This window comes from Passer domesticus, chromosome 3, assembly GCF_036417665.1.
Source record: "Passer domesticus isolate bPasDom1 chromosome 3, bPasDom1.hap1, whole genome shotgun sequence".
Taxonomy (NCBI): Eukaryota; Metazoa; Chordata; class Aves; order Passeriformes; family Passeridae; genus Passer; species Passer domesticus.
In genome coordinates, this window is record NC_087476.1 from 67,928,332 (window position 1) to 67,954,063 (window position 25,732).

The 25,732-nt window shown below is 38.5% G+C and overlaps 1 protein-coding gene across 3 annotated transcripts in view; it reads left to right on the top strand.

Moving 5' to 3' along the window:
* The window catches only part of GREM2 (gremlin 2, DAN family BMP antagonist), a 41,974-nt gene that overhangs the window by 2,014 nt on the left and 14,228 nt on the right, over nt 1-25,732 (top strand). Inside the window, exon 2 of one of the 3 annotated variants that reach the window (XM_064413730.1) lies at nt 15,068-15,211. The exons of the other annotated variants lie outside the window; for them this stretch is intronic. Within the exon in view, the coding sequence (XP_064269800.1) occupies nt 15,105-15,211 (107 nt within the window). The 5' untranslated portion in view covers nt 15,068-15,104. The remainder of the gene's footprint in view (nt 1-15,067; nt 15,212-25,732) is intronic. 3 annotated transcript variants of the gene reach the window in all.

Consider the following 25,732-nt stretch of genomic DNA (forward strand, 5'->3'; position numbering starts at 1 on the left):
AATGAATGCACAGACTGAAGTATGTGCTTATAATGCTTGATGTGTTTTAATGCAGATGCTTCACTTGTAAAACTTTGTTCCTGCTTCTCAGGCTGGTCTTTCTTCATTACTTGCAAAAGTTGAAGAGTAATACACTCAGATTTTTTAAAAATCTCTTCAACAAAGTAACTGTTTGGAAGAGCAGCGTGCCCATACTGAGAGCCAGGACATGTGAGTGCTGTGACAGTGTTCAGGCTCTGGGCGAGTGGTCTCTCTCTCATTTTTGTAGCATGGTCCTCATGAACTGGTGTCATCCAGCTGAAGTGCTAAGTTCAAAATATTTGTGATCACTGTGCAGCTGAAAAGAGAGGACTGGTTTGTAAAATCTCTGTCACAGGATGAGCGAGAAACCTAGCAAGTAGGATTTTCCCTTCTCACCTCTCTTGCAGCCTGCTGTTCAGGCAGAGCTCTTGTGTGCGGGGAGGAGGTTTGTGTGGTAGCAGCGAGTTTTGCTCAGTCTTCCATTGCAGTAGAATAAGTAAGTGAAAGATGTGTCAGTGAAAAGTACAAGTAAGACCTCCACAAGAGTGCTACAAAAATAAATGCCACTAATCCAAGGTTTTGAGCTTATTTGTTTAGCTGAAATACATTCTCTTTTTTTCTATCTTTCAAATAGACTGTGCATGACTTTCAATAGGGAATACGACAAACACATGAACAGTTGAAGAATTTAACTGTGGAGATTTTTGTTTCTTTTCATAGTATCAGGTGGGGGTAAAAATTAATATCTGAAGTACCCACTCAACTGCATCAGTAAATGCTTGGTTTCAGTCACCATTTGTCAATCTCTATGAAAGAGTAAATCTCAGAGATCCAGATCATCTTTTGTAATAAATAATCCTATTTGAGTTTTGTTTAATAAATCTGGTAACTGGTTTAATTCTAACACTATTGCTAAAATAACATAATAATTCTGACCCAATCATCACCCAATTGGTGAATTCCAATTTGGGATTGGTATAGTGATATTTACCAATTTCTGATCTAGAGTTAGTGTTGTTTCAATGAGCAGTTCGAAGTTACTGAGTAAGAATTGAGTAGTTCAAGCTACTGCACAGATTTACTGATATCAGAAGAGTATCTTAAAGAGTAGCATCAAAAATCTTTTCCTCCCCTCACAGATGCTCTTGCATGTGGTTGTGCATTTATAGTGTTGTTATTCATGTCAGGAGTGGGCTTTTTTTGCCCATCCTTCAGATGTTCCACTTACGGTCCATCTCCATATACTTCATGGTGGGCCAGTTGGATTCCTTTAAGATGAATCTAAACTAAGAGACGTGCTAGAGTTGTTTCTGGAAATACAATCTGTATGACCATATCTAGTCTGAAGTAAAACCCTATAAAATACATAAAGTGTTTTCTATGCCTAAATGTTATGCTGTGCCTGTCAGTTCCAGTTGGGCTGTGCTGGCTGCTACAGTAGACCTGGTCCATTTGCAGCATGCTGTTCCTGAGGTACCACACAGTCTGAAGACCATACTAGCAGTCTTTCCCAGGGGTGTGGGCTAGTCCCTGCTTCTTGCACCACTGCTCAGGTACCTGTTACCAAAAAACTCCTGGCTGAGCCAGACAGCACAGCCCTGAACCAACCAGGGCTGTCCTGCTGAGATCTCTTCAGTTCAAAGTGAAGACGGATAATTTTGGGGTTTTTTTTCCTAGTCTGGCATGTGATAGCAGACTAGTTTTTGAGTGGGAACTTTGGATAGTGTAGCCTTGTGCTTGTCTCCTGAGAGTGGACACAGCAGTTCCATTTAGGAAGGGACAACTGGTGCTTCTTAATGTTTTTTTGCCTGTCACTGGCCATAGCCCTTCTGTATATAAAGGTCCATAAGGCTGTTTATATTCTTCATTGTGTTTGGGAGTGGTGAGAAATGCTGGCATGAGACTTTAAAACTGCCATTTGGAAATGCTTCACTGTGTTCCCTTGGTGCAGCATTGTGGCTGACTGCATCTCCCACAGGGCACCAGAAGAATTGCTCACCTATGGGGGTAGTTCCTGGATTCCAGCACATGATGAGAATCATGCCCTGATCCTGGAGTCTAGTTGGTTCAAGCAGGGGAGAATGATTAAGGGGAGATGTTCAGAAACATCCACTTAAAACTTCAAGCTTGATTAAAACATGTTAAATCTTTTTTTTCTGCAGTTTTCACTGTAAAGGGAAAAAATTTCCATTTTCTGTTTTTTGGTGATTTGTCTGGCTTCTTACAGTTTCATGTTTTTCTTTAGTTTGCTTTATGGGGAAAATTAATTTAAATTGAAAAATTATTATGTTAATTATAAACAATTATCTCTGTCATGAAAGCATTTCTTACTTTAAAATGTATTATTGGAGCAGTTAGGGATCAGATCCTTCTTTCATGTAGAAACAGAAGATGGTTGTAATTGCTGCAAAAAGTGCATTTCTTGCCAACTCTTCAGTATTACATGCATTTCCATTGGATTATGATGGTATTGTCAGGATTGCATGTGTATAGCATGCTTGATACAAATATACTTCTTGTCCTGGATCACTGTGACTGCTCTAAGACTGCTTTTAGATTGCAGAAAATGTTGTGCTATGTGGAACAACAAGAAGAGAACATTTCCTACTCCCATGACTGTATTTCTGTTGCTAGAAGCTGTCCACTCCAAGTCTTATTTCAATGCATTGCTTCTTTGTGGGATGAAGTATAGATTTTAATATGAGTTGTGTAGATGATGGTATGTCACTTGAAACCATGGTATTTCTTGTTCTCAATGCATTAAGCCTTTTATTATCAATTTTAAGAAGATTTTTGTAGCCTGTTTCAGAAAGGGAAGCAGACCATAAAAATCTGTCTTGCTCCAGGACATTAAAACAGAAGGCAATCCATCTTTCAGTATCTGGTATGATACAATCATGGCAACTTCAGTTGTAACCTGTCTTTCTCAAAAAGTCATCTTACAGCACATACTTCTAACATTTTTTCTTCTGTGTTTAACCATACTTATCTATGACATTCTGAATGTTTTGTTCTTTGTTGCTGTCCAGATAATATCTCACAGAGTTATAATAGTGCATTTTAGATTAGTCTTAAAAGTTAGGGGGATTTGCTAAGGTCAGTTTTTCATGTAGACTGTGCTGCCATATAGAATTGGTTATACTGTAAACGTGAGTTGTACATAGAAATATGCATGCTACTGCATATTTCTACTACTACAAGATTTTTGGAGAAAGAAAAAGGGTAAATTTATCTCTCATTCCCAACAATTTTAAAGTCATTGTTACTTAGGAAGTGAGTATTTGAAGAAACCATAATTTGCAATGAAACTTGAGGAAATTAAAATTGTGATCTATTCAAGTAGAAAAAGACTCATAAAAACTTTGTTTCTGTCTGTTTTGTGCTAAGGAAGTGGGAGAAATAAAGTACACTATGAAAGGAAAAGATATTATTTACCCTCCAAATTTCATTTTGGAATCAGTTTTTATTGAGTGTGATGGGCAGTGCACAAATACAGTGTCAGACTGTGGATTTAACACAATAAATCTTGAAAATTTCCTGAATTTTTAACATCTCTTAAAACTTGGAAACAACACTTGTACAGCTCATGCAGAACGCCTTGTTGACCTTGTGTTGTACAAACACTTTCTGGAGTTGGAGGACTGTGTTGAGCTGGTCTAGATGTGAATTAGTTGCCCGTCTCCGTTTAAATGCAGTGTTGTGGATTCCAGCCATGTCTCATCTATCCTATTACCCTACTTAAGTGCTGTTATGATAATGTTCAAATAGACTGATATTATACAGTAGTGCTAACGAAAAAACAAACAGCATTGTAAAAACTCTCCATGACCATTTCTGGCATGGAATGGTAGGTTTTTTCCCTGGTGCAAATCTCAGACCTAATCTCATTTCCAGTGAGGCCAAAACACTAGCTTGGCTTAGAGTTAAGCGAGATCCTGCCCATAAATCTGGCCAGTCTCCATTGAGATAACATCTGGAAAGTTGTCATTTAAAAATATGTGGGAGAGCTTGGGATTGGGGTGTAAATAGTGGGTCAGAGCTTCTATCCAAAAGGAAAGCATCCAAAAGGAAGCTCTCAGATATCAGACATCCTAGCTCTAGGCATGTTCTTTGTTATGATCCATCTATCGTTTGTCCATTCTTGTTCTGTCAACATAATTTGGAGCTCAGTGTCCTTTGTGAGGAACAAGAGGAGGCTGACAGGCAAAGAAGATGGGAATATGCGAACATGTTGCATGACTTAATGGATGCATCCAGTAAAGTCTGCTAATAAAGAGAGAGATGGCTATCTCTTGTATTTTGATTTAAATTGTTCTCTGGCTGACACCTTTCAGATTACTACACGCAATGGATTTATACTAAGCATGTTTGTTGACTTTTGTCTATGTTCTTCATTAATGATGTCCATGGAAACTTGCCTGATTCTTCAGTGAGAACATCTTTTGCTGAGATAATCTGAAGAGTGACTACTTACAAACTGAAACAAATTCTAAGCATCTTGAATTCCATGTAGGCAGGGGAAGATTGTTCATCTGTCTCTTTAATACTTCCCTTCCTTACTGAAGCTGAGTCTTTGTTAAAGTCATAGCTCAGAATGTGGTTTCTTAATGGTAGCTGAAGATTCAAATGACACAGAAAGTGATTATTAGGAATGTTTATTATTTTGTTCAAAAATCACAGAAGATATGTGAAAATAGCACCATTGTGTTTAATTTTTGATATATGTAATGACCCTTTTTCTATAGAAACCCTGAAGCAAACAAGACAAACACACACAACTGGAAATTGAGCTAGCATGGGAACTTTCAGGTTCTCAAAGTCCCTTCAGTCACTTACATAAAGTTATTCAACAACTCAGCCTAGATTTTCGGGTTTTTTTGAACTGTAAGACAAATCCCACCTTTGTCTACTGTACATTCCTCTCAAATGAAAAGAGGCTTTAAATACAAACTGTACAATTATAGATCCCATTTTGTTTTCTTTATCTAATTTTTTAAAGTTGTCTGCACTTGATGTTCTTTCTTCTTGAAGGAGCGTTGCAAAAGCTCCTTCACAAAGTAAAGTCTCCTATTTTCTGAATTTTAAATCCAAAATTCCTGTTGCTTTTTCCTTCAATTCAGGTAGACTGCTTCCAACTAGAAAAATATTTTTCTGTTGGTGTTTCAATAGTTGACTTTAAAAATATGATACATGCAAACACTATTTTGAGTACCTATCAGAATTTGCCAGTCTTCTCCTTATAAAAATAGCCATGTTTTTTTTCAGTCCAAAAATATAATATTTTGAGAAACTTGTTTCTTTGGAAACAAGTTTATTGTGTTATTCCAAGTTGAGCCTAATTATTTTCTGGACATCTCTAAGGTTTCTTTAAAAGAAGCATATGATATTACAGGAAGAATGTTCCTCTGTTTGCCAGAGAGCTGTACTATGTTTACTATAATAAGATTAAAGGAAATTTGAAAGTCAACGCTAGCTCAGTGGGAAACTGATAAACACACGTTGTACTTGCAGGAACACTCTGCCCAGTAGTATTAGGAAATTTATCACTATTTATTTAGCAGCTCAGACTCTCTCTGACAAACAGATTTGGTGTCCATTTAAAAGTACACCAGATGCTAAAAAAACTTTTACTAACAATATGGATGTGATTTGTGGAACCTGAACTGTTATACTGGCATAGCCATCTCGTGTGGTTTAGGATTGGGAATCTCATAGCCTAGTCTCTCAAAATAAGGAGTCTGTATCTTATGGATCCTGTCGCTTTCCAAAGACTGTGGTTTGATTCCTGGCACTCCTGGTTAGGTCAGCTATTACAGCCACAGTCATAAACAGCAATTTTCAGAATTTGAGCAAGCTAGACAAGGGTGTAGCTCCTTGGAAAAGCTATTCTGGAAGAGGTAAAACCAGCAATATCTCTGGATCCATATCTGGCATTGGCAGTTTTTACTCTTGAGAAGCAATGTCTGTCCAGTCTCATATTTACTCATTGTGCCTTGGCCAATGTTTCAACTAGAGAGTGAAATCTGGAGAAAGAAAAGGCCACAGGGATGACTTTTCATTCCAAAGTTTGAGTTGAGAGTGGTCACAAATGCTGCTTACAAATCAGTAAAATAGAATGAAGACATTTTGCTATGAAATGCATACAGGAAATCTTTTTAGAAATTCTGTGAGTAGAGGGGAATGTGTAATCACTCTGTGATGCATAAGCTACTGCTGTAAATGTCTTCACCACCTCCAAAATGGCAGATCTCTTGCTAAAGTGGGCAGATCTCACTGTGTGCTTCTGAGCACCACAAAAGGCCAGTGGATTATTCCCACCATGTGCTGGTAACTAGTAGGAACTGCAGGATTAAGTCACTATTAATTATAGAAGCTACTGTTGTTAGCTGTTCATGCTGTGTATGTTAATATATTTATTTGATAAATAGCTGATTAGGGAAATTAGTTAATTTCCACACTCCTCTCAACTCTGAAATTTCTCAGAAACAAGCCTAAAAAGCAAGGATCACTCTTTATGTAAAATTTATGGATTTGTATGCTACCCATTAAATAACCCCAAATTGTTCCTTCCTTTTCCTGGTGATGTAAGATGTGAACGTGAGCTCCTAACCTGATTCAGATATTAAAGTCTGATGTAATTTGTTCAAGCTGTGGAGGAATAATTTCATTCTCTCGTGTTCCTCTCCCCAATCCCCACCCCCCAAATGGTCTTTAAAGGTCTGTGGAATCAGTGGAGATGACCTGTCCATGCCAGCTGAGTTATCATTTCATTAAGGCCATGCCTTTCCATTATAACCATGACTGTAGTACAGTCCAGCATGTTGTGGAGTCTTCGAGACTTCCAGGAACCATGGGAGTTTTTATTCTGCCTTTTGGTGATCCCTTCAGGTAGTAGAACTGCGAATGCAGGGGTTCACAACCCATACCAATGGTTTCCTGTCTCAAGGGACACTGCTGTGTATGTAACTCCACTGGCCACTCCAGGGCTGAGTTCTTCGGCAGGTCTGTCCTTGGCAAGTTCACCTGCAGTTCGAAGAAATCTCTGGCTTTGTCATTAGGTGAACCAGAGTATTGCCTGTTTTGGTGCTTCTGCTTAACTTTGTCCCCATAGATAGATAGACTCAGTCAGAGTGCTTGCAGTGTTTCCCATTATATACAAATTGTAACTCAAGGCTCTACGGCACGCTGCCAGTTCATCTCCCCACTCGGACGCCAGCTTCATTTACTCATATAAATAACTGGATAGCAGTCAAACATGATTGACTTAAGCTGTTACTTTATATGAATGTGTAAGATATAGAGAGTTTGACATGCTAATGCCGTGGTTGTTGTTTGGGTTTTCTTCTTCAACACTGAAATTTAGATGTGTTTTTTAAGACCATTGAAACTTATTGGTCATTCTATTTATCATGGGTTTAGATTTATTGTCACTGTTTATAAAACTACCCCAAATTAATTGTTTTTCTTGTTAAATTAGAATCTGCCTGGTTAGGTTTGTATTCATTAAAGGGAGGCTTCTTTTCTATTATAAAAGTGGACTGCAATTTAAGATTTTTTGCTTAGGAAGTGCTCCAAATTACATTTTTTCACCAATATATTTATTTTTCCTTTAAAAACATTTGAATACTGGCTTACTTTACTGTGATTAAGGCTGATGCCTTAATTTGAGCAACAGATGCACTTTAAACTTCTAGATGCACGATAACATATATAGCAGTTAGTCACACAGTAGTATGATAGAATTTTTTGGGTGACAGTCATGCTTCAGTGTGTTTTTAAGTCCCGTCTTCATACTAATTGTAAACCTTTTCTAAAGCTTCTGTGATGGCTTTTTGATTTCAATTCATGACCACTGTTTTTTAGGTGACAGAATCAAAGAATCTCTGAAGGCTGTGTCATGGTTTAGCCTTGTCTGGCTACCCACACAGCTGCTCATGCACTCCCCTGCCTGGTGGGATTGGGAGAGAGAATCAAGAGAGTAAAAGCAAGAAAACTTGTGGATTGAGATAAAGATGGTTTAATAGCGAAAGCAAAGCTGAACATGCAAGCAAAGCAAAACAGGGAATTTGTTCACTCTTTCCCATGTGCAGGCAGGTAGTTCAGCCATCCCCAGGAAACCAGGGCTTCTCCGTGTCCAGTGGTGACTGGGCAAGACAAATACCAAACTGCAAATAGTTCTCCTACCGTGTTACCTAATGGTCTTGAATATCCCACGTGTGAGGTGGCGTCAGCTCTCATGGTTATGTCCCCCCACTTGTTGTTCATCCCCAGCCTTCTTTCTAGTGGGGTCAGATCAGAAGCAGAAAATGCCTTGATGCTGTGAAAGTGCTGCTCAGCAATAACTAAAACTTCCTGTGTTATCAACACTGTCATATCCAAAATAGCTGTATACCATCACAAAGTATTAATGGTCCAGAGAGTGTCTGTGTTTTGTTCTTCTGCCTACGCCTGTGCCCATGTGAGATCACTTTAGCTAGGCATAGGTATAAACTTTTAAACTGGAAGGGTTATCCTGCCCTTGGCTCTGCTTCTGGCTGTTCGGCTGTGTCTTAATTCTGTTCCAGCCTTTCTTTGTGCCCTCTGGCATGTCTGAAATGGTATACAATCAATACATATGGGAAACTGGCTCAGAAACTATGCTGTAAATGTTGACATAAGTGTTCAAAACATGGTATATCCTGTAATTGACGGGGCTTGTAGGTGCAGACTCCTTGCATGATGTCTTCAAAATCGTGTTAGTACTGAGTGGCCTTAGTGGTCTAGATAGATGGGCTTAGTTGCTAAGTGTGGAAAATCTTTAGATAAGATTGTTATTTAAGAGACAGCCTGGAGACCAGAATTCCCAAATCTTCTGAAATTATGTGGGCTAATGGGAGTGGTGAGATCCAGGAGCAGCTTGCTCAGAGAAGCTGTGTGTGTCCTACCTCTGCAAATGTTCAAGGCCAGGTTGGAGGGGGTTTTGAGTGACCTGGTCTAGTGGAATATGTTATTGCCCATGGAAGGGGGATTGGACTGGCAGGTCTTTAAATTTACCTTTCTACCCAAACCATTCTGTGATTGTATAATGCTGTCATTGTGTGAACAGAACCTTATGGTTCACTTTATGAACTGTAAAAATTCTTATTGTCATTGAGCACTTAAAAAAAATTATGAAAGGCTCACATGTTTCTCTTATTAACTGCTGTTGCAGTGTGATACATGTGCATGCAAGCAAATACGAATAGTATCTAAAAGCTCTGACCTTATGTGTACAGATACAAAAAAAATTAAATGTTTTGTTTTTCTGCAAAGCCTATAAGGATGTGAATTCTAATGCAGATTTGCACACACTGGATTAAATTCCTTGCACAGAGAAGGAGAACAATGTATTACTTCAAGACAATGTGAATATTCTTTTATACTTAATAAACCTAACACTTTTATCCATGCCTTCTATACAGTGAGAAATTTCACCCCAGTGTGTATTGCTATGCTACATGCACTATTTAATGTTTCTAACCTGGGACATCCAAAGTTTTTATCTATGTTTTGCACAAGGCCATCCATAGCTGTAAAAAAAATTTAACTGTAGTAAAAGAAAGAGACAAAAAATTGCTGATTGCTCTTGCACTTTTCTCTTTTGAAGCAGCATACCTAAACCCAAGTACTATAAAGTAGGGAAGAGAGGATTTGCTTCTGATGAGTTGAATTATTCCATACATAGATTGTTCATGGACATTTCAGTTATACCTTTTAGTCTGTGTGATTTTCATGGTAGTTGTGAGTCAACATAATATTTAAATGGAACTTTCAAAACAGCTTTGTACCTACCTAGGTTTTATGATAAAACTTGTATAATTTAATTCTGAAATTATTCAATCAGCTTTTCCTGACTTGCATATATTGTAAAGGTCAGAATTTATTTCAAATTTGGGTTAAACTAGCTTAGGTGCATTGAGACATGGAGTTAACCTATTAAAGATATGTCCACTAAAGGGTTGACATTAACACTTCTGAACTTCATTCTTTAAGAGTCACCTTATTTATAGCAAGATAAATGCACTTTCAGCTCTTGCACAGAATGGCAAAAGCATTCTTTGGGTAGCCTAAGTAATCTAAAATATATCTTATCTGGGAAACCTCAAAGGATCTATTTATTCAAGAAGTTAGGAAAATTTAAGGGATGTATACTTACAGCCTGGATTTCAGAGTATACAACTGCTGCTTGCACATTTTAAGAGGACTGTTAATTTCTTTTAATTAAATAGAATGTTTTAAACATCATAAGCTATGTTTTCACAGAGTTTATAGGAAAGATATCATGCCATGCTCAAAATTTATAGAAGAACTTAAAAAGTACATTCAGTAAGAAAATCCAAACAGATTAATGCTTTTATGTTAGTGAAAAAAAAAAAAAGAAAAATGCAAATAGTGACAGAAATGAAAAGTGAGTTGAACTTTTCAGTGGTCTGAAGTTAACTTCCAGACTGTTTATGGCTTTACAGTGTGTGTGGTTTCAACAAGTGTTTTGGGCTTTTTAAAGCAGCTTTAGGGGTTTTTTATTCATTGTGAACTATTCTGCTCACACATTCACTATTTTTAAAGTATTTTTTCTTGGCAATTTAACATGATTCCTAAGAAATACTTATAAGATGCATCTTTAAGTAAGATATCTGTAATCTGTGTCTTAGGGTATAATCTTTTTCTAGGAGTGTATACATACAACTTGCTGTTTTTAAGGCTTTCCATGAGAAGTCAAGTGGGATTTATTACTTCATAGACTTCCTTGGTTAGCATATGTGAGGGAACTCATGTCTAACCACTAGTAGATTTTATGTTGAGTAACCTTTACAAGTATTCATTGCATGTTAACTCTTGACAGATAAAATTACTTATTCACTATTGACTTATCTTTGAAGGATGATTTACTTTGTCAGTATTGAGTCATCTCCATGCTATGTTGAGACAGCAGTCTCTCTCCAGATCATCTTGTGGCATGCAGCTATTGCCCTAATGCAGAGTTGTTAGAGGTCTGCAGGAGGAATGTGCAGGAGAAAAGGGAGAAAGACAAATGCTGGCTGAATCTTGCTGAGGACAGCAGTCACTGGTGTCTGCCAGAAGAAGGATTTCACATTTGTAGATTTGCTTGCTGTCCTGTTCACAGGGCAGCTCTGCAGGGCATAGTAGGGGAGTGGGGAGATGGAGGCCCAGCATTTAGCCATTTTCTCTTTCTCTCTTTCTGCTCATGGGATTGTGTTATTTTGCTACACTAAAAAAACATCAAGAATCCAGAATTGCTGTGACATTGCTTCTCTGTCTCGGTCACCTTCTCATATCAGCTTACCCTTCACTTAAAATATACCTGTTCACCCAGCCTTGCATATGTGTATGACTTGCAATAAAACTTTGATTCATGCGTAAGTTAATGAAAGGAGCATTTTGCTTTCATTCTGTAAATTTCAACACAATCTCTGAGTAATTCAAAAAGAACTTGAGAAGAATCTACGTGTATCTGATCCCAGTGGCACTGCTTAGTTATGTGGCAGGTAAAGGTAGCCTTTGCCTTCTTTCCTCCTGCCTATTTTCTCTATGCAGAAGAATGGACTGTTAAGAAGGTCAAATGAATTCTACAAATAACAATGCTTAGAGTGCTAGTTTGTGAACATGAAGCCTCAAACATTTTGTTGGGTAACTTGCCTTAAACCTTTTTATTAACAGTGCTGAAGTTTTCCTTTGCCTAAAATTACAAAGGCTAAGAATTTTACATGCTTCTTGCTCAGTATGTGGAGCTGTGAAAATATATTAGCCTGACAGTATGAATTTATTAAATCTTGCAGAGAAGTAGGAGACTAATAGCTAAGGTAAAGTGCTTTGTGGTAACCTGCCTAGGTGGCTTCTAAACAAAACAAAGTGATCTGTAGACTGAGCTGCTCAGTATTATGGAAGTGCAAGTCATAGTTTTCCAAAGCACCTGTTTTTGAACATGGAACTGAGCAACCAAAATAATTCAGTAGAGGCATCATTCTCAGGACTCCTAAGGACTGTTGAAGAACACAAAAATTAGATGTCCAGTATCAGGAATTCCAGAGGTAGGGCAGACACCTGCACCCTTTGTGCTGCCAATAGGGAGTTTGGGGGATTAGCCTTAAAGTGTGCATAAATCAGTGTGCCAAAGTGGGAAATTATTAAACTTCAGATAATGCTGAAGAAGTGAGTGTTTACAGAGCCCTACATCTCATAAGTGGAGGCTTCTGCAGGAGTGTTTGGAAAAAAAAAAAGGCGGAAGAATGATTAAGAAATGCTGCAAGGTGCTGCTTAATGCTCCCATTTTTGGATGTATCTGCTGAGATTTTCAATCTGCATGGAAAAAGGTGCAACTGCAGGCTGGGGAGGATCACTATGAAGGTTGAATGCATAGGCTAAATTACACTCTGGAACTAAAGGTGATAAGATCCTTGGAGCTATAAGAAGATGTAATTAGATCCAAAGTACAGCCATACACATTTTCCCTCCTCCACTCTGCTGTCAAGCCCTCACATAAGGAATGGTCCCTGGTGCCAGTAGCCAGAATGTCACAGTTCAGAGCTGGTGAGGCTTTCAGGTGCTGTGGGATTTCCCAGATGCTTTTAAGGATCACTGAACATGACTTTACTTCAAGATGACAAAGTCCTATATAACAACCAATTTTACGAGTCCAAAGTTCAGTTGGGAGCTGTGCACACAAAGGAATACAGATACTGAATTCCTCACTGATACTGTATTAGCCTTGCATGAGAAGAGATTAGGATCAGCCTTTCTTTGCTGAAATGATTTGCCTGGTACCGCCAACTGGCAGTAACTAGGTCCTTCCAGCCAGGAAACTACCAAACAAGACATTTGTGTTATGAAGCCAACAAGTAATGCAAACAGTGTGGGAAAATTACCATTAGCTTCAGAAAAACAGTTACGTGTCACCGTTGCTGAAACTGAACCTCATGACTTCCGATGATCTGATATCTCTGGTTTCTTCAGCTGGTCTGGTGTCTCTGAAATGAACCTTAACTAAGTTTTAACTTGGTTCAAACCAGGAGTGTAAATCAATGGAGTATGGGGTGATTGCTATTATATTTATATATTTACTGCTTTAGAATTGCATGGCACTTGTGCCACAAAATACTCCTCATTTCTTTAAATTTTCTCCCAGAAGATTTTGTATTACACCTCTTTCTCCTTCTTCACTTATTTCAATGTTTTACCCACAATGGTCTTCCATTAAGTTCTTACTAGATCCCTATACCTAAGGTCATGGAAAGAGAAAATGTTAGTCAATAGTTATCTGTGGTGTGTTGATACTAAATTATTGTGGGCTCAAAGTTTTAGAAGGGCATTTAATGGGAGACTGAACCATTCTCACATGTCCTAAGGGAGCTTGCCAGGCAGCTTCACTAACTTGCATAAAAAAGAAAAATCCGAAAGCAGAAAGTTTGGGTTACCTCTGGTTTGCCGTTTTTCATTGGACTGGATGTCTTTAAAAAGAGGAAACTTGTCCAGGCACTTTTGGGAGATATCTTTTTAGGCATGTTTTATGGAATCTCTTGAAATACTGGTTGTCTTGTAAAGCCAAGGAATTCTCTAACCTATATTAGGATTTACTAGGCTTGATTTATTTGCCACTTCACACTAGGCAGAAAACATTCATCTTTGGAGTTTTCTCTTCCTTTATCCATTTTTTTCCTCTTCATAGCTAGAAGAAAAATAATTAAAAGTAGAATATGATTTTAAATACAAAAAAACCGGAAGAAGCAGCATGGTATTAAGTGCAAATGAAAAATAATTTGTACTAGAATTTCAAGATATTCTAAGAACATAAATGTTATTAATCTGTTGTCTTAAATTACTTCCCGTTAAGCAATTTTTGTGTCTTTTTTTTTTTTTTTCACTATATATCAGCTGTCAAAATAACTTATCTGTAAGCATTTGCTGGCTACTTCAAACTGATCAAGTATTTTTAACGACAGTACATTTTTGTGCTGCGTGAAATGTGTCAAATATCAGCAAGTCTACCTGAAGACAGATCATTGCCTGATCTAAATGACTATATATTTTAAACCTCAAGGACTTTGTACTGGTATTTTCCACAGAGTAAAATTATTGCCTCTATTGAACTAAAAGAATTTTTTTCCATTAATTTCAGTGAAGTCAGTATTTGTCAAATAAAGCCTCTGAAATATTTTTAAATACGTATTTGCAGAGAATCCACCCATCTGCCGTGTTTTCTTTTCCTGAGCTTACTGAACACAGTGGTCAGGCGTGGAACTTTTTGTTGGTAGAAGCATTGCGACTATTGCCTAGTGCATGAAGGATGGTATTAAACTTCCCTTTCTGTCTTGTGTTAAACTTCCCTTTTGTTTCAATCCTGCAGTAATTCCTTGGCAGTGAGTGATGGATTTACTTTTTATTAGACCATGAACATACGGATATCTGCTTGATCCTAGCTTTGCATTGGTTTGTAAGAGAGTATACATGTAGCATTGGTTTAAAAAACATACCTCAACAATTGGCTTCTCTCAGAAATAGCAGTATATTGGTTACTAAATAACAGTACATAATAAGAATGTAACAGTAAAGAAATAACCAATATGGGTTGTAGGTTGCTTTTTAGGTGAATGACTCTTTCCTGGCTTTTACGAAACCATGCGCTGCCATGTCACCTCACCTGTTTATAGTAATCAGAAATATTAGACTATGTCTAGGTAAGGAAGCAGTTCCTCATGGGAAAAAGGCCAAGGAGATGCCTTTATTCTCTATATTAATTTCAGGGAACTAGCAACAGTAAGTAAATCATATTTCAAAACTTACATCAGTTTCGGAAGGATAAAGAAGGCAGGTGGGAAACCTGAAATCTATTCCAGTGTGTGTTCAGTTTCTGTTTGATGGCAATTTCATTATCTTATTTGTCGTGCTCTGTGGGAAAGGGAGTGTTGGACAGTGGGTACAGCTTCAGAGAGCACTGCTGTGCTTGTAGGGCAAATACCATAGCTTTATGATAACAGCTGTTGACAAACTATTCCACACCTGTTAATTACAGGTATTACAAATAGAGAGGAATTTGGGTGTTTGCTGTCATGAGGACATTACAGATGTTTTCTTCTGTGCAAACCTCTGCAGTTGGCCTCAGATCTTTGAGGACGTCGTTGTTTGTCAGCCTGTTCTGTCGTCCTGAGACCTCTGGGTAAGAAGCCACTCAGCTGTCCCATTCAGTTTTTGATTGTGGAATTTGGCAGCTCCATCAGCTGGTGTTGCAGCCTTCTAGTTCAGTGCATCTGCCACTGACTCTGGAGGGACCGTGGGGAAAAAGTGTGCATGGCACAGTATTTCCATCTTCTCATCTAACCACCCTGGCTAATTAAACAGTTTTGAAGACCAATTTCAAGACAGAGGAGTCAAAGATGGTTTAAAACTATGCCCAAATTAGCCTTGTGTGGAAAATTATGTCTATGTGTTTTATGCATATTTAAATATGTTTTAGGAAACCTGACATTTTCTAATGATTTATAATTTAAATTCATTTTCTTCAAAAAATAAATAAGGCAATGCTTCCTCTGAATAACTGAAATTTTGGAAAGCCAAGGCATTCTTCAAAATCTTGAATCTTGACTTCTTTTGCTAACAGGGGAGCATTGCACAAAAGTTGTGTATTCTGCCTGCAGCAAAAGAAGTCAAACTGAGTATTTAATTCTGAAACCATCTGATAGTATCTGCATTATCATCCTGGTAGGTCCACATTTAGCAGATTGCAGTGTGTTAAACATCAAGCTGGCTTTAAGTAGTGGTTTGGTGACCCTGTAGCAAGAAGAATGATGATTTATTTCTATGATAGTTAGCACAAAACCTAAAAGCCTAGGAGGATGAGAAGAGAGATCACAAAATTAGGCAAAAAAGCTCCATAACCTATTAAAAAGATGGTTCTTGGGCAAATAATAATTGTTCTATGTTATATATGTATATATGTCTATTTACTTAAAAGGGAATTAAAAGAATTTTGGGAAGTTGTCTGGCTCTTCTCCTGCTTACTGGGATCCATTTCATCTAACATAATCCATGGCAGATGTGATTTTGTTTTTTTCCTTTTGCATCACATTTTCCTTAATAATCCTGATGGCAAGTCTATAGACTTGGGCAAATCAATCCCAATGCCTCACTATCTATATCATGGTACTTGCTAATGGGGATATTGTCTGAAATCTTATCTGCTAACATTACTACATTTGAATCTATGAAGACTAAAACCATAATTTCATTCTTTGCTGTTGCCTTTTATGCGTTTAAAAGCTATTAATGTCACTCCTCTGGACTTGTCATGTTTGTATTAAAGACCGCTTACTCCTGCAATCTTGCCACATTGAGTTGGTTTCTGTGTATATAAATGCTTTTGTCTTTCTTCCTTGCCTCCCCTTGGGAAGCCTGCATGGCTTTCCTGAAGCATGGTGCCCAGAACTGCTTCATAGTCTGCTACTTTCCATTCTGTGTTTGTGCAGCCATGTTTTCGGGGCCAAAAATAGACTCTTGATTTATCCTTAACATCTTCAGTGTACCATCAGCAAAGGGTGATGGTCACACATCTGAGTTTAGCATATAAATTACATTAGCTTCTGCTTTTTGATTTTTGTTTTAATTTCTAGGTGCAGAGGAGTTTCTTATCTAGTGTGGAATGTGTTGGTACTGATGTATTACTGTGATGGCCACTGTGAGAGGCACCAATGCCCAGTGAAACAGTAGAAAATTGGGGGACTGTATGGAAGTCTATTTAACAAAAAGTTGTCAGTGAAGTACAGAGCCTTTAAGAAGAATAAATATTACTTTACAATTGATTAAAAATAAGTGCTGTACATTTAAGATGGCAGGCACCTTTCCCTGTTTAAATACCAGCTGGTCCAAACTTCAAACTTATTCAACTGCTGTACAATTTCCATCTCTTAGTTCTAATTACAAGTGGGTAGAGGGTGTGTTCCCTGCTGCTTCTGACTTGCTGGTGTGCAGGATACATTACCACACTTTTCTTTTAAGGTCTGGTAACTTAAACAGGCTTTTAAGCCTGAATGCAGGAAGCCAGTTAAGTGTTTGCTTAACTTCTACAGTGTTAGTTTAAAGCTGCCCTGTCTTACACAGAGTCCTAATTACTAAAATGCTCCCATACCTGCATGAGAGCTTAGTCCTATCTGTTGACTATTAATTATATTACATTTATTCTTGCATAAAAGCACACATAGTTAAATGTGAAGCCTTAGCCCACGTGGTTCTCAGAATCACCCAGGCTTTTGGAGAATGAAGGTGCCTTTGTACAGTTACAAGGGAGAAACTTAATGAACAGGTTCCTTGAATAAGACATGTTCCCTTTGACTGGTTGGTGATTGTGGTGTCTGTATGGTGGCAGATGTACAATCTGGTGCTCTTTGGCATTGAAGCCATCACCTGAGAAACAGTCTGAGGCCAAATGAACTAACTGCTTCAGCATTCTGCTGAATTAATGCTCCTGAATGTTTGCCTTGTGTTTTTCTTGTTCAGATATTAGCAGCATCACTCCATCTCTTGCCATGTCATGTTAGTGCACAACTTACGCTTTTGCCTAAGGAGGGTAAAAATCCATATGAGTTCAATAGCAGAACAAGTGACCAACTCTTTTTACAGCTCTAGGGCTCTGTTCTGAAAGGAAGGTTGGGCAAATATTTGCACTCAAAATGTATTATAACTCCTGACAGTTTGTTTTTTTTGTAAAGCTATAAACCAGCAGATTGGTTCTGTCTCATAAGCATTCTGGCAAATCTGTTTCCTGGAAAGAGAATGGAAAAGTGTTTCCTCCAACTTTTTTTGCTAAATCACACTGCTTTTTTGTTTGTCCTTAATTTGGTTTTGTTTAATTTTGTATTGCACTAATTGCATAGGCACGAAGCATCTTCACATGAAGAAAGAGCCATCTTGCCACCACCTTAGAGGTTAGATTCTGTATCAGGCATGGAGAATCCAGCAAGGCTATGTTAGGATAGGTAGGGTGATAATGGTAATGGAGAAAAAGTGAAGCAGAAGGCATCAGTGTTTCATATATTATATAGGCCATTTTTTTTCAGTGTAACCAGTGGTTGTGTTTAATCACTTAAAACCCTGACATTTTGGCAGTAGAAACCTTTACACTTAACAGGCAAGAGACTCCAAAGTCTCTTGGAGACAGACAGTAGGATGCAGAAGTTAGATTACATTTTCATTCTTCTTTTTCCATGTTTAATATTTAGCTTTGTACTACAGTTGCAGAGCATATTTTCAAGATAAGATGAAAGATCCTCTTCTTAAGTACCCCATATCCATTGAGGACTTGAGATAAACTGCACATACTACTTTTGGAAATCTAGTCACAAGTTAGAGCTGTAGTGTTTAAGACACTTGCCATAATCAAGTTCTTTTGTCTTTGTGGAAGAAGGATGTTTTGATGGAGAGCTGGCTGCCCTAACACATCTGCCTGTTCAAATTTGCCACATCTCTCACCTGGCTTCCAGTGGCCACTGTGGAGGAGTGTGCATCTCTCACAGGGTCTGTCTCTGATGTTTCAGCCTAAAAAAAACATCTTTGTGATGTTCTCGGGCATTTGAAATGGTACTACTCATCACATTCTATTATATTCTATTATTATTATTGCTATTATTATTATTATTATTATTATTATTATTATTATCCATCCTTCTCACTGCAGTGGTACAGACTGTGCTACTAACATCAAGGCATTTAGATATAAGGACCATGCATCTCTTATAGGAAGCCAAAGCATGCAGTTTCATCTGTCAACGCCGCCTTTATCAGCCACACCCTCCCAGTTACATTAGCCTCCTCCGCCCTGAAACAGGTAAGTTGGGTGACAGCGTTCCCAGGCCCCAGTCTGGAAGGAGTATCTGGGCGTGGTGTGGCCACTGGTTGGAGGCAGCCTGCTTGTAGGCTGGAACTGGGAGGGCAGAGCAGCCCAGCACTGGCACAGGAGCCCAGCAGCACCACTGATCCTGCAGGCAAAACAGAAAAAGCCAAACCTTTTTGGCTGGATCAGCAAACTTGTCTTGCTGACTGTGTCCTGGGTGGGGGGGAATGTGAGATCAGGAGCAGAGTGACAGTGGCTCGCAGTCCAGAGGACTTGAACTGAATCCTGGACTGGATGACAGCATAAGATGATTTAAGCTTTATCTCAGAGGGGCATGGTTTACATTCAGAAATATATCCAGCTTACATTAATTGCTGTTTTGGTTATTTCCCAGGGTCAGATACAGGGTTTTCTATGTGCCATTACTCTTCCTGAAAGTGGAGTTGTGCTGTCCTAAAATGACTATTTGTAGTGGTAATATATATTTGAACCACTATGCTGCAATATTCTAATCAGAATGTAAAATTAAGGGAAAAAGGCTTAGGTTTTAGTTGTTTTTATCTGTGATTTGTTTCATTTGGACTCAAAAATCTAGAACAACTGACCTTCTTAATCTGCCAGGGAGGATGATATAATATGGGGAGCTTAAATCAAGACCTCACCCTCCATACCTCAAAACCTAATGACATCAAAACAATGTTGAATATGGTACTGTAATTCCCTTCAGGTCCAGGAATTTTGTGCTTATTGCCTACCTCATAAACAACCTTTAACTGTAAAATACGGTAAATGCCTATTTGTGCTTTCCCTTTTCTCACTTTTGTGTTTCCATTTTCTCTACCTTTTCTGCAATTTTTAAAAATTTTTATTTTGTGGGGTTTTTTTGTTTGGTTGGTTTTTGTTTGTTTGTTTTTTGTTTTTTGGGTTTTTTTACAGTGGGAGGGGACTGTGGCTCACATTATCTCTGGTTCATGTGTGTACTGAAATCATGAGTTTACGTTCATGAACAGGGAAGATGTTGCTGAAAGGCTTGTTACAAGAAAGACAAGTAGCGTCCCCCACTGGCTACATTTTTGGCTGACTGGTAGCAAGCCGTTTGTGCTGTTCATCTTGTACTCAGTGGTGGCTGTATGTGAAACACACATGACAAAGCAGGGCTGTTGGGGAGCTGCTGAGAGGCCCCCAGATTTCATCTGTCTTCTGGGTGAATGGCAGCAGACAGCATCACCACCTGCCCAACTCTACAGAAACACTAACATGTGGACACATAAGCAGTGTCACAGTCCAGAATGAAACTGGAGGCTTTGTAGGTGTGGGAACAGGTGTTTTCTGGATTGCTCACATTGATTCAAGTGATATCTGTGTCCCTGTTGCCTATTTCTAATGTGTCTCTAAATCTCTTGTTTCTCTTACATGCTTTGCCATGGATTTGGCAAGCAGCTTAAACACATATTTTGGTGCTTTGGTGGGGGGGTTGGAGAATAGAGATAGAGAAGACCTTGTTAAAACTATAGTATCAAGGGGAGCTCTTTATGTCTTCTGTATAGTTATGCTGTAAATCCACTTGCATTCTAAAGTCTGTTTCTGTTATTTCAAAATCCACTGTTTCACTTTTTTCTAAGTCTGAAGTGCCATTGCATGTTCTGCTTAAACCAGTTTAATGATTTAATTCTCACTCCTACTTTTCTTTTTTTTTAAATTTTCTTAAGTAAATTGAGTCCTCTTCAAGTTTATAACAAAGATGTAGATACTGAAGTGTGCACTTGCTTTGATGTAGCTTTTTATGTCATTTATGTTGTAAAACAAAGTGTTTGATTTTGAAAATCAAAAGGAAAAAAACCCTACAAATGTCCCTGTGTTTTTAATAAGCAGAGTTTTGCCAATGAGCAATTAGTACTCTTCAGTTTTCATGCTAATTAAGAGCATCTTAGGATCCTCTAAGAAGAGGTTCTGCCAAGCTAGCAGATTTTCAGACAGGTGAGCTGCTTTTAGCTTTACCTTTGCTGGGTGCTTTTTTTGTAGTGTTTTTCCTAATTACTATTTTGTTGCTCTGACATTCACCATGCTCTTATGCTGCCCAAATCACTGGTGTGATATGTATGAAGCTTCCCTATATTTGTGCTGGAGAAAAATTACAGAAGCTGAAATAATCACTCAAAGCAAAAGCTGTTGTTCTGAAACTAAGTAAGGGAAGAGAGGAAGCACAGTCTTGTTTTCCTAAGCCAAATTCTTTACTGAGCCTCCTTTCAAAATACAAGCATAGAAAGTCCCATGGGGCTGTGGTTTTCACTGACCCCTTGAGGTCCATCATACTGCAGGAATTGTGGTAAGTTCAGTTGAAACTTATTTTCTCGTGACAGAGTGGGAATGAAGGTTTTCAGAAGTGTTGATCAAAACTTTTTTTCAAAGATACTTTTTCAAAGGAAGAGATATAACACCTGAAGGCCCTAGTTTGAATTTACATGCATTTTTAGGGCTTTCCCATTACTGAGACAAAAATGTTTCATGTTAGCTCTGTGAAATGCCTTCTTGGGTTTTGAGGATTTAGTAATTTTACATTGACAATATCTTAAAACCAATTTTTGCTCACTTCACGTCCTTGAAAAATAAGGGATAATTCAGAATCTTATTATTTAGCTGATCTTAAGTGGAGACGTAGGCCAATATTAGTATTTACTCCAATATCAAGATGAGGCTTTCCATGTGTCTAGTTCTCATAGTGTCAGAAGATATTTTCCCTCATTCCTTGTTTTAGATACCCTTATCCTCTTAATCCCATATTACACATAACTTCTTAAAAAATTTTACTGTTTAGCGAAGACATAGGAAAAAATATTAGAAAAGTCTGGTTCATGGGTGTACATAATGTTTTTTGTATTTTTGGTCTAAATCACTCATTAATTATGTGAGATGTGTGTGTGAGAACGCTCATTAGGAACCAGAGTAAATCTATGGATCAGAGATCATAGACAATTTTCGTTGGGACTACCTTATTTAGCTATAATCGGCTACAGTTGAGACTTGGCAGGTGGCACAAATGGCATCTGGTTGCTGAGCCATTACAAGTACTTTCATCTGGTTGAACAAAACCTTCGTCTGATCAAACTCCCTTGCTGCTTCAGTGTGAAATACGTGATTTCTTAAACCAGCACTTAGGATTAGTAGAATGATGTGAACTGTAATGCCTGTGTTCTCTGACTACTTTGTAATAAGAGAAAAGAAACCAAAGCAAACCCTGAATGGGTAACCTTCCTGATCACTTCTTCTCTCTCTTCCCAATCAGTTTTGCATTTACTGGTCGCAGGTGGACTTGTAGCTAGGGTCTCACATTGTAGTCCTGTCAGAAGGGAGGCTCTGTGCTGCTTCACTTGGACCATTAATTACTCTCAATCCAATTAAGCATTGACATGCAATGGGGTCTTGGTATCTTTTTCCTTCTGTGTAGCAACACGACATCATCCAAGATTACCAGATTAGAAGTGTTGTCTCTCCCTTGTCTAGATTCAAGAAGAGCTGCCTAAAGTAGATCTGAGGAAGAGTCCTTGAATAGGCCTGGAAGAGAAATGGAGCTTGCAATCTCACACTGAAATTTATAGCTAGATGTTGGCTAACTCTTTCCAAAATACTTTCCTGACCTTTCTGAGATTAGCTTTTTGAAAGAACCAAAGAGAAGAATCTTCAGAATTCCTTTTACATATTGTCTATTTCTGCTGAACTTGAAAGCATGAATAATGGAAAAATACTCAAACCTTAACTGTGGTGACACAGTTTGAATGGCTTGTGGCCAAACACTGTAAAAAAACCAAGGTCAGAATAAGTTAATAACGAGCCTCCAGGTGCAGTTTATCTTCTGCCTGTGTTTGAGTAAAGAAGGTGCCCAATTACTATGAGCCAAAAAAATAACCCCTTAGCCAGTAAGTCATGAAGTTGGAATTCTTCCTCTCTGATGCTGCAAAACTGTAAGTGCAACTGAGGTTATAGAGATAGAAGTGGTCCTGTGGTCCTGAAACTCTCTATAGAAGGGGATCTCTGACACTTTTCTGTGGATGTGTGAGCAGAAGTGGTTGGCGATTGCCCCTGTCAGCTTTCGCCCTTCTTCTTTTGTCATAGGGGAAGATATTCCCTGCTGTTAGTTAAAAATGTTTGAACTCATTCCACCCCACAGGGCTCCTGTATGATGTCTGATTTCTTGTCACTTTTCATGCTGGCTTTAAAACTGGATCTATCCAGATGACTCAGAAGGCTGAACTTTCAAATCCAGGTCTGATCATCTGTTTATCATGTAGCACTCCATTTCCCAAGTTCTGTATTTGCCTGACAGCTCAGTTCTGAGACTTTGTCTAACTCCTAAGTTTCAAGCATTGTCAAAACTGGCGAATGTAGATCTTGCCTTCCAAACAGCGAGGAAGTTACTTTAACACCATCACTAACTTTGCCTCTGGTTTACTAGTCCAATGGCACACTACTGAATCTCCTTTTGTCCTGTGAAGGGAGTCTGAAGAAATCAGCTTGTGTTTTTCATTACATGTTTGTTCAGCCTTCTGAGGATGTCAGGAGCTGTGAACAGCAAATGCCAAGTGATTGCCAGGAAGAAGGCTGCTGACTGCAGTCCATCATAGACAGAACCCTTCTGTGTAGCTGCCACTGCCTTGCCATGCACATACCGACAATATCTGATTTTGATTATAGTCTCTCCTCTGATGATAGTGCTGTCTCGGGTTCTCTTGGAGACATAGTCTTGGTCAAGTGAAAACATAAGCAATGGTGTAGTCAAGGACAAAGTCAGTCAGTCTCCCCCAGATTCCAGTCTATTGACTCGTCTTTCTTCCTCATTTGGAGTGAACTGAAAGGCAAACGATCTCCCTTTAAATGAGCATAACTTGCTGTATTATGTTAGTCTAGACAAAGGAAATCAAATTAATTAGCAGAAAGACTGCAAATGTGCTGTGGAGGAGGACCTGTCATTAGAGTACCTCATTCAGGCTCCTGTGGCTTGCTGTGTATTCAGAATGATAGCTCTGGTCTTTCTCTCTGCAGAAGAGAAATAGAATAATACTAGGCTTCAATTAGAGACAGACTATAATTCAGTCATGGGCAAGGAGAGGGGGAGGTGAGTAGGAAGACGGCTGCTCAGCAAGGCCTAAGTCATAAAACATAAAATCCCGGTTTAACATGGCAACAGATCCTTCTGTGATTGAATTACAGCCTTCATAGTCAGTAGCTGGTCAGGTCTGTAAACCAGAATACAGACAGAACAAATATTTACATTCTGTGTGTAATGACAGAGGGAGAATCACTGATCTGAGCATGAATCAAAGCCACAAGAACATAGATGTGGGACAGCCACGTGTTGCCAGCAGTGTGAAGTGGGAGGGGTGAAGTAAATTTCCAGTATTTGGATGTTAAATTTCCTACAAATCATCCTGCAGCATTTAACTGAAAATTTTTCTTCTATTTACTTTTAGTTGTGACACACACTGCCAATAACAGTGCATAAATGGCAGTTTGCCCTTTCATTCTGTGTGCTAAATGTTCTCTAATATTTCTGGAAAGTTAATTTGAAGTGTACAGGTATTTAGCATTTCATGTTGATAGTGCATATATAATTAAAATTTTATTTGTATTCCTGACTTCATAGCATCTCAAAAGATTTTTTTCTTCTGACAGGTGTTGAGCTGCTGTGATTTATTTTGGTCCATTTGACAACTGTGAGAGTCAAAAAGGTTACTGTCAGTTTAGAAATACCAATAGACATGTAGTGAAGTAAAAATTCTTTTTTATGTGTTAGAAAACAACTTAAAAACAAGGGTCAAAATATTTCCAGACTGAAGAACTTGCAGCAAAGCATCAACTGGTGCACGGACTAGGGTAGGCAAGATGCCATGTAACTCTAAAGGTTTTCAACTCCAAATGTCACATTTGTTTATGGACTTGAAAAACACAGAAAAAAACCCCAACCTGTCAGAGCACAAGGTTGCTGCACTTTTCAGCCCTTGTAGGTGTGAATTATATTTTAGTTGCACACATCAAGTTTTCTTGCAGAGACCCTGAGTGAACAATGTTCCCTTCAGAGCACAGCCTGCAGCTGAGTTAAACATTTGAAACGAAACTAATTAAACAGGGATTGTGATGGGCCATTGGTTAACCCATAAAAAGTAACTGCAAAAGTAAGCCAAGCAGAGGGCTGGTGCTCTTAGGAAAAGAAGAAGAAAACATCTGGTAATTCTCCAGCTAAGTTTGTGAACAAAAGGAGTTACAGAATATTACAGGATCAATCCAAGGATAATACCATGTGTGGTGTGCAGCAGTGACTTGTTCCTGCTTGGCATCCATTGACAGAGTGCAAACAAGCTTTATACTCTTAGGCCAGCTTTCACCCTGGGTGAGAGAATGTATTAAAAAATGTATTAAATGGATTTGAGGTGACCTGCTGCTGTTTCAAGGTGTCTTATGTTACATGTGAACATAAGAGCTCATGAACTCTGATTTTCTATGGGTGTCTTCAGTGTTCCAGTCCAGCACAGTAACCCTAAATGTTCCCTTTACTACTCACTACTCCTGTTCTAAGTTGTGATACCATTGATTTGTTCTGCCCATCTCCTTCCCTGAAGTATTTTTCATGCCTCTCTCTGTACCCTAGGAGATAAAACACACTTAGTGCAGTGCAATAGAAGTTTCAAACCTGCCTTGCTGTCCAACTCATTTGAAGTTTGGCAGAGGAAAAAACAAATTAATTGTGAGGAGGTGTCAGATGTGTTGCTTATAAACTGAAGGAAAGGCAAAATAGGAGGAGAGGATTTCCTAGATTTAGCCTCACTGAGGAGAAAAAGTGCTTTTCTGTGAAACTAATAACTT